The 9,845-nt window shown below is 39.8% G+C and overlaps 1 protein-coding gene across 1 annotated transcript in view; it reads right to left on the bottom strand.

Moving 5' to 3' along the window:
• The window catches only part of LOC126176147 (uncharacterized), a 23,048-nt gene extending 15,769 nt beyond the window's left edge, over positions 1 to 7,279 (bottom strand). Inside the window, exon 1 of the mRNA XM_049923288.1 lies at positions 7,144 to 7,279. Within this exon, the coding sequence (XP_049779245.1) occupies positions 7,144 to 7,279 (136 nt within the window). The remainder of the gene's footprint in view (positions 1 to 7,143) is intronic.
• Positions 7,280 to 9,845: the final 2,566 nt, after the last annotated feature.

The following is a 9,845-nucleotide window of genomic DNA, read 5'->3' on the forward strand; positions in this document are numbered from 1 at the left end:
CCGTTATTTGTACTTCTGTTTTAGGCGTTATTACTTAGCAATATATTCCACTATTGCGTCGGCTTAATCTTTCTAAATATGGAGGAAATAATTGTATTTCCATTCATTTGGCAGTTCCTCATCAATTAAACATCTGTTAACGTATCTGCCAGAATTTCTAAACCTTCTGGGAGGGCTACCTTAGGAGTTCCATGTGTACGTTTCCCAAGACTGTAGCTTTCCAAGTTTTCGTTTCCTGGAAAGCTGCTTTATCTACTAGTGTTTCATTTAATGCGACTGTTTGCATAGGCCGCAGTGTATTCTGTCCTATTTTATGTTATCAAATTTTAGAAACAGATTATCCGCTCCTATAATCAGATAAGACTCATTTCTGACATATCTTCATGTTACGTACCACGCTTTACTAATTCTGTGTTGTCTACTTTTAGGTTGCTATCTTGGCATGTCTCTATCTAGTACATGTTCTTACCTTTTATTATTTCTTTTTGTAATATTCTCCTTTATTTTGTGGAATTAACCTTTCCTCATCAACACCTTTCTTGTCATCTACAATCTTTTCTGTATCTTCACTTCACCATGGTGTACCTTTCATATACCTTTCATGGACTATTTTCCCCCAGGGGCTTCATTTACAGCTTCATGTGTCCACGTTTTCAGATTTCTGTGCTTTTAATTTACCAAGCCTTCTGTTATTTTTTCTAGCTTCGCAGCTAGACTCTTGTGTAAAATAACTTATCTGAGTCATTTCCCAAAAAATGGCTAGAATTATTTTGAATTTTTGTTACCATTTTGTGCCACCTGTCATCACTTGGTCACAGAATCATTAACCTAAGATTTTAGTGTCTTCACTGGCGCTAGAGACTCAGGCATTTATCTGTGCATCGTGGTTCGTAATCCTTCTGGTAGCGTAAGAACTTGGATATATATATTGGAAAAGATGGATTTTAACTGGCCACGGGTGAAGGAATGCGTTAGATATTTCACGACTGTTTTCGTTTTACAGGATCTTGCTTTATACTTATAAAAATTATAATAGTAACGCTACGGCTATCGTGGGGACTTCCATTAATTCTATTTCGAGTAATTCTCTATCTTTAGATCAAGCGTATCTGTTACGTATGTTTAAGCAACTGTGACATTTTGTTCAATATAAACACAGACAAGTGCAACTACACCTTTTCTTAAGTACTTGTTTCTTTTATAAACCGGTTTTCTAACCTTTTTACTTTCATCTTCAGATGGTGCACGGGAAGTTACATGACTGGTTCATTGCAGAATGGTGGTTGCCGCATTGCCCAACAAAATCATTCTGCACCAGCATAGAACAGAACCTCCATGACCTACAGCTTGCTGTCAAAGGCACGAAACTTGAACTCCAAGAAACTGAAATCTTTATCAACACAAATACAGCATCGGACTGCCTACTCCGTGACCAGATTGGACTGAGAAATTTTTCCTTCAGAATTTCGAAGCCTTATTACTGAAAATAAACCAACCCCCCCCCCCCCCCCGCGCCTTAGTTAAATCAAAAAAGATGCTTAGCCTTCGCAACCTTTGTTTTGACACATCAAGTACCTCATTCACAAAGAGAATACACCAAACTGTACATTTGAAAGCAAATTATGTGAAATGAAATGATCAACTATACTTACATACGCAGCGTTTTCCACAATTATAGCAAACACTGATGGCATAGAAATAGGTCTAAATTTGCCTACCTTATTTCTTTTATAAAGTGGCTTTACTACTGAGTACTTTAATCGTTCAGGAAAGTGATCATTCCTAAAGGAAAAATTACAAATATGGCTCAGCACTGGGCTAACATGTGCAGTACAGTACTTAAGTATACTGCCAGATACTCCATCTTAACCATACGAGTCCTTAATCTTCAGTACCATGGAAGTGTATTTCAGATATCATTCTCATAATGCAATTTTCACAAAGAGTTATACGATTCTCATTAGAAACTAAGATTTTATATAATTCACCAACTATAAATACCGTACATATTCTGTACATATATCTAACTTATCAGTAACAGGAACATTTTTCTTTCGCATCTATTTTATCTTCTCGGCCTTGTGCTGCTGATCAGACACTTCCTTCATAACTGACCATTTGGTTATAATTTTATCCTGTGAATGGTCTAAAAGGCCATTCACCATTTTACTAACAGAATGACCATCAGTTAATGACGAATCAATAAAAATATTATCTATATTTGTACTCCTGTTCCCCTACATCCTGGCAGAAAAAACACAGTTTACATCAGATCATATGAATTTAGGTGATCGTCCAATGTCCTTTCCTTCCACAATCACGTAAAAAATTAATATTGAAGCCACCACACACAATAAGGTTTGGTAATTCCTATAAAGTGAATCAATAACCCTTACTACCTTGAGCAGAAATGTTATGAAGTCAGAGTTATGGGACCTATAAATAACAGCAATTAGAAGTTTAATTTCACTAAATTCAACCAAACCTGCACAGCTTTCAAATACCTGTTCAATGGAGTGCTTTGACACATCTGCAGACTCAAATTGAATACTTTTTTTTTTACATACAGACCACTCTTCCCACTCCACAAAGAACTCCTTAACTCCTTGAAGAACAGCCAACTAATGTTTACCCTGGTTAAGGAAGCCTTTGAATTGTCAAGTTATTTAAGCGGTGCTCTGATATACTGATAATGTCGGAGTCAACATTTATAAGCAGTTCACTAACTTTATTTGTAATACTTCTTACATTTTGGTGAAATAAATTAATTTCCTTCACTTCTTGGATACCTGATCTCCTATGAAGGTGGTTCCTTTGTTAGAGAGATTTTCTTTAAGCAGGGATAATTATCAACTGACTTCAGTCCAGAAAACGGTGTAGCTCAGATGGAATTTTCATATGAGTAATCCCACGAGAGCCTACTACACTGTCATCTATAAGCTTTGTCAACCTTCTCTTTCCATTCCTATTGAGGTGCATGTCATGCCTAGTGAAACCCGATCTATTGACAGGCATACCTTTGCCACTGAAATGTGTGCCTTGCTCTCCGCCATCAGTGCCTTCTCAAGCCCCATGTTAACACTCCTAACAATAGCATCAAGACGAGGCAGATGATGACACTGAAACAGTTGCAAGAAGTGCACATCTGTGCCACCAGTTTGAGTAGCTATCTTTTCCAGGTCACCACCAGCATCATTCTCCCCATCCCTACCAGGACTATTCCAAGGTCCACCCACAATCACTACCTGATCCTCTTTCATAAAGTTCCTACGTAACTCCTCTAAGTTAACAGTCAGCTGAGCCAACCCCGCACTAGGCTTCACAATAATGGTGACTTGGTACTCATTCTCCGGCATTTCCTGCAAATTCTGGCCAACACCTCTTCCGTGTGATCTACCTAGTAGCAGAACCTCCTTCTTTCTGCTTGAAACTGCAGGTGTCTTAAGAAAATTAACTACTTAGCCCTGCTGCATGTTTCCTACACCTATAACTACAAGAGGCTCCCCTTCAATAGATTCTGAGAGCTGGTCAAATCTATTAGTGGTACTTAAAGTACTACTGTATGAATATGTCCTCCTCCTAGCACCCTTCTTGCCAACTTCCAGTTCCCAATCCTCAACGCCCTTCACCATCCTCATCCTATCTAGTCCATCCTTTGAGTTTTGTAACTGCACGTGAAGAACGCAATTTTTACGCTCCTGCTTCTCTGCTAACTTGTACCTGCCACAAATTCTGCATTTCCAGGGGGGATTCCTCTAGAATACCCACTGGTTTCCCCACTGCATTCTCCTCAATTAAATTGCTCTGAACAAATCTCACACCGTAACCCTATTCTCACAAATCTCGACAAAGCCTACACTTCTCATTCAAGGTAAAATGTCAACAATTACTGAAGAAACTAAAAATATACGTTACTTATGTTCAGTTAATACAGTAAAACAATTTAAAGAAATAAAAATAATGATCTCGAATTTCGTTCTCTACTAATAAAGCAACCACGTTTATAAATACTATGAAACACCAACTAGCACCAATAGGGGAACTCGGAGCAGAACGGGATAGCGGGGCACAATGGGAAATTGCTCTTTTATAGACTGGACAGTGTTGCAGCCTTTTGTATGAGCATGTATCTATTTCTCCGAATGGAAGGGAAGTGAGGGCAGCCATTCTGATTTAATTTGAAGTGCGAGATCTAAGTGAATTGTTGTCCGTCACGTTACCGCTTGCGTCGTTCTAACGTTTGGTGAATTTCAACGCCCGGTAAGCTGTTAATTGTTGATTGTATACCCTAAAATGACACATTCCCTTAAAGTGCATGACATTTGTTATACTTTAGTTATTTAATGCGTTTAAATACGTTAGTTATTACACTCCATACAAGTTGTTAACCTCTTGGGGCGGAACGGAACGGGGCAGAATGGGATAGTGTCCCGTTCTGCCCCGTCATATTTTGATGCAAGTAGAAAGCAAACCCAGCCTGGATCTTCATGGATGCCAGACTCTCCCAAGCAGCTATGTTCGCCGAACAACTCAGCTTTCCTGATACCGCCAGGGGCTGTCATTCGAATCCCACTAACCTATCAAAATACTCGGCGGACTACAAAACGAAAAGGAAAAACCGTCGTATTAACAGAGTCTCCTTATAAGAAGGAACTGGAGAATGCTGTCGCACGTAAAGTAGGCCTACAGAAAGGAGGAGGGTGCACAAATCTAAACAATGTCAGGTTCAAATGGTTCAAATGGCTCTGAGCACTATGGGACTTAACATCTGTGGTCATCAGTCCCCTAGAACTTAGAACTACTTAAACCTAACTAACCTAAGGACATCACACACATCCATGCCCGAGGCAGGATTCGAACCTGCGACCGTAGCGGTCACGCGGTTCCAAACTGAAGCGCCTAGAACCGCACGGCCACACCGGCCGGCAACAATGTCAGGACAGAGACGTCAGGTGCAATGCAACTTAAGGCAAAAATATAAAACTGTACACCCTAAAAAACCAAAACAGAGGACATCAGTGACCTTAGGAAAAATAAAAAGAAGACGATGATGGAGAAGAGAGAATCAGAGAGAGAGGATGCTGAGTGTCTCTACTGTGGGGACTTCTACTCCGTTTCTAATGAAGGCTGGGTCGCATGCCAGAGTGGGCACACAATTCATGTGCTGGCATAGAAAGTGAAGATGAATACGGATTTGTGACTATTGTCGAAAGGGCTAGTAGTTAGTGGTTTGTTGGTTATTAAGCATTGTATATTTTTCAGAATGGCATTAAAATATTTTCTTATTTTGAAGAATGACTTTTTAATTGTTTAAATTACGCCTTCCTTAGTCTGAATTGCCTGTTATACAACATTTTGTCATAGTTTAATGTGATATTCGTAATTAAAATTCAACGTTTATGCAATAATTTAACAGAAAATTCCCTTATACCATTCTGCCCCTTGGATGGGGCGGAACGGGAAATATGGAAGACTTTATTTGAAAAATTGTAAAAAATGGAAATTGTACTGTTTTAAGTGATTTTAAAATAAGGTACATTACGTTACACTACAAGGTGTTTTTTTTTTCATCACTTTAAGAAGTGTTTCCTTGCGTTCACTTATTTTATAGAAATTGTTAAACATTAAGTATCCCGTTCCGCCCCGAGTTCCCCTACCACAAAAATGTCACATAGTTTACTATCTAAAACCAAGAAGCCAAGCGGTCACTGGAACAATCAAAGAAACTAAACACAGTCAGCGAAAGTTTTTATTGAAATATTTCACCAGAAACAGCAGGAAATACCGGTTGTAAACTAAAGTACTAAATTTAATAAATGACCACAACAGACAAACAACTGTTTGAAACTCAGTGAGTGAAAGTTTCCGAAATATTATTAAACTGTTACATTACATAAAACAGCACTAGATGCCGTTGAAAACTACTAAATTTAATAACCGAATAAGAGTGCACAAACATTTTTGTCAGTACGTAGCTTTAGAACCGCTACAGCTGCAACTGTACGCCTCGAAATGTAAACACACTGATAAGAGTTCGATGAATGATGTAAGCACACTCTCGAATAGCAGACCACTCGACAAAATGACACAATGAGGAAGACTGATATGAAAGAAAATCTACTAATAAAACACTTTTACAGCAAAGGTCATCACCAATAAGCGTTAAAATAAATATCTGAAACCTAAGACGTTATAAAATATTGGCGAACGATTTTAATAGCAGTACAGCACTTGTGACGTCACACCAAAGATCTCTGTAACATCCAACGACATTAATTAATAATTAACGTTGCAGTTACGTTCCTAGAATCAAAGAAAAATAGCAACTGCTGCATCCTTTACACGGAAGGATAATCAACAAAATGATGAAGTCTTGGCACACTAAATAAGTAATATATATGATGCTGTCACTAGTTTGCAATAATATTCTTCTTCTCCTAGTCTCTATTTACAATCATTTCTGCAGAATACCGATATCTACGACCAACAGGTATGAGGTACAACGTATTTGTATTTAAACTGTATTTCGTGTGGCTTGACAGATCAACGTCTTCTTGGTCAGCAGAAACCATTAAAATGGATAAGAGTGGGAATTTGTGTGGGAGAAACTCATGAACTTGTTTCCTATACGGAATTTTTATAACAGAAAACTACAAAGATACACTTCACATGTCTAGCAAGTCATCGACCTCATTCTGTACACAAATAAACAAACACACTTCCACGCACATCGGGCTTTTCAGTATTTTGTGTGGCATATATTGTCCCAGAATTGTGTTAAACATTTTTCCCTTCATCAATTTCTGATCAAGTTTTTCTAGACGTTTCTCTTGGTTCTAGGGGAATTGCGGAACTGAATGTTCCCTCGCGAATATTCTCAATTAGGGCCCCCCAGTGCTCCACTATTAGTTCGCCTTGTATTTAGCTGAAAACTTCCTGACTCGGCTGCTGGTTATTACTGGAACAAGACGGTATGAAAATTATACAAGAAAATTAAAAGGGCTCAGCGAAGTGGTTTGTTATTCTGCTTTCTCTGCTGTCTAAAGAGATGCGTCCACGAGTTTTGGAAGTTAGTATACGCCAAAGAACATCTGAACCACATTTTCACACATATTCGTGGTGTTGGACAGGAGGTTCACGTACCTGCCAGTATACTGTCGGTGGTGTCGTCTTCCTGTCGGCAAGTAGCACAAGGGGTTAGCAGCAAGAATGACGCGACGAGTATCTTTCGCAAGGAGGGCTGAGGAGGTACTCTCCGTGCTGTAGTCCAGGTGGACATCGTGCAGATTGCACGTAGAGGACGCCAACGGCCAGCTTTTATGCAGCAGCTGAGAGCTGCTGGCGGAGCGGTAATGGTGTGCCGAGGTTCTCCGCCCCGAGCACCGTCCGCGCCAGATAGGACGGTCAGCAGACGCCGCGCGGCGGTTGTTGTCCGCTACGCAACATTACACGGCGGCCAAGCATGTCCAATGCGCCAGAGCACCCTAAGGGGTTCCGAAATCTAGTGCCGAGTCCGATTGAATCGTAGGAGGTGGCGAATGGTTTCTGTCGATGTTTCGTTCAGCTGCATCTGCAACCGAAAGATCGCTAACATGACACAGTGCTGTGGCGTTCGACGAGGAGGTAACTTTTTCGAACCCTGATGGTAGAAAAAATTTTCATTATGTGACGTCCCTGACTGCCAGACCTGGAAAATATGTTATGTCTCATGAAGTCGGTTTGTTGAGATCGGCGCCACTTTTCATTGTTAGCCGGCCGAAGTGGCCGTGCGGTTAAAGGCGCTTCAGTCTGGAACCGCAAGACCGCTACGGTCGCAGGTTCGAATCCTGCTTCGGGCATGGATGTTTCTGATGTCCTTAGGTTAGTTAGGTTTAACTAGTTCTAAGTTCTAGGGGACTAATGACCTCAGCAGTGAGTCCCATAGTGCTCAGAGCCATTTGAACCATTTTTTCATTGTTAGAGAGAAGTAAATTATGTGTCTCATAGACTCCTCTGCCTCATCATCTTAGAATACAAACACGTCATACACCCACTACAGTCACTTGCACTCGACACAACTGCTACGATATAGCCCTCACACAGCGTGACTAAATGAGCCACTGTGGGAGGAAGCAGAAAATAATGGTAGAAAAGTCGATCATCTAGAACACTTGGAAATACTGTGACACACAGATTTGTTTCAAAACATGTTAAGTGAACAAACAAAGTTTAACAACTACCACATTTTCAACTATTTCAAAAATATATTTTTACCTAAAGGAACAATATTTTACTAGAGTCAACTACTTCATAACGTAAGTTAAAATCTGATAATTGCTCAAATACTTGTTTTACAAAAGACATCTGTGCTTAATAACGTAACGAATCTTAGAAAAAGCAACACTTGAAGTACAGTGTGGCAGTTATTGAACCACATGAAACAAAACGTAAATTAGTTACAAATTATGGCGTACACATACTTTATTCAGCATGTAATCGTCATCATAGATATTCGGATTTAGCTTACGACATTTTCGATACGCCTACCATCATTGGCGATGATGTGAAACTAAAATACCGAAACTCTGCACGACCCTCTGAAGTGTCGGAACATCGATGCTGTCCATGACCTCCTTAATGTCTGTTTATAGCTCTGCATTGGTTTTAGATTATTGCCGTACGCCTTGTCTTTCATGTAGCCCCACAAAAAGGAGTCACATGTGTTCAGATCCGGAGAATATGGCGGCTAATCGACGTCCATGCCAGTAGCTTCTGGATACTCCAGAGCAAGAATGCAGTCTCCAGAGTGCTCCAACAGGACTTGAAACACTCTCCTGCTTCGATGAGGTCGGGCTCCGTCTTGAATGAACCACATCTTGTCGAATTCGGGGTGACGTTGGATAATGGGTATGAAATCATCTTCCAAAACATTCACCGTGCTATCAGGGAATATCGCACCAATTACTCCGTGACTGGACATTGCACATCATGCAGTCAACCGTTGAGGGTGAAGAGACATCTCGATCGTGAAATGCGGATTCTCAGTCCCCCAAATGCGCCAGTTTTGCTTATTGACGAATCCGTCCAAATGAAAGTGGAATTCGTTGCTAAACCAAACCAAGGCGCATGCGCATACTAATTTCCATCATGCCCCACGGCCACCTGCGCAGTTTGAACGTCCTAACGCTAACCGTTTTCAGAAGTTATGACTATTTCATTTCATACAGTTTAATTATTGTCTCCTGTATGTGGGGAAATTTAAAAACTTCGCATTCATATACTCTTTGACTTGTTTGAATTTTGTTTACAAACGTGCTGTAGGACGAAAATTGTGTATTTACATGTAAATGTGCACACTCATACCATGTATAAAAACTGTGTAACCACTGCTGGAAACAGAAACTTTTCGATTGTGTTTAGCCACACTCATGCAATATTTCATGTAAACCGCCGTTTGACTGTGTATACGTATGTTTATCTTCTGATCTATCTGGATTTGGGCTTTTGTACCATTTTCAGGTACGTTACCAAAAATTGTTATACTATTAATCCAATTACTTCAGCACTGTAGTTGAAAAAGCCTAAATCTAGATAGTAGAGAAGATAAATATATTAACACACAGTCAAATGGCGATTTGCTTTCTTTGAAAAAGAAATTTTTCCGCTTAGTATTGTAAAAATTGTAATCACAATAGGCTGCCTTGTGGTATAACATTGTAGGACGACTCTTAACAGGATAATCAAAAAGATATGTAGTTTGATCAAGATGAGGCCCCAGGGCTCGAAATGCATCTTATATTAAAATGAAAATCATGATTTTTGGCTCAAGGTGGTTTGTTTTGTTTTAGCGGCTCAACTTACCCCAC

Source organism: Schistocerca cancellata, chromosome 3 (assembly GCF_023864275.1).
Source record: "Schistocerca cancellata isolate TAMUIC-IGC-003103 chromosome 3, iqSchCanc2.1, whole genome shotgun sequence".
Classification (NCBI taxonomy): Eukaryota; Metazoa; Arthropoda; class Insecta; order Orthoptera; family Acrididae; genus Schistocerca; species Schistocerca cancellata.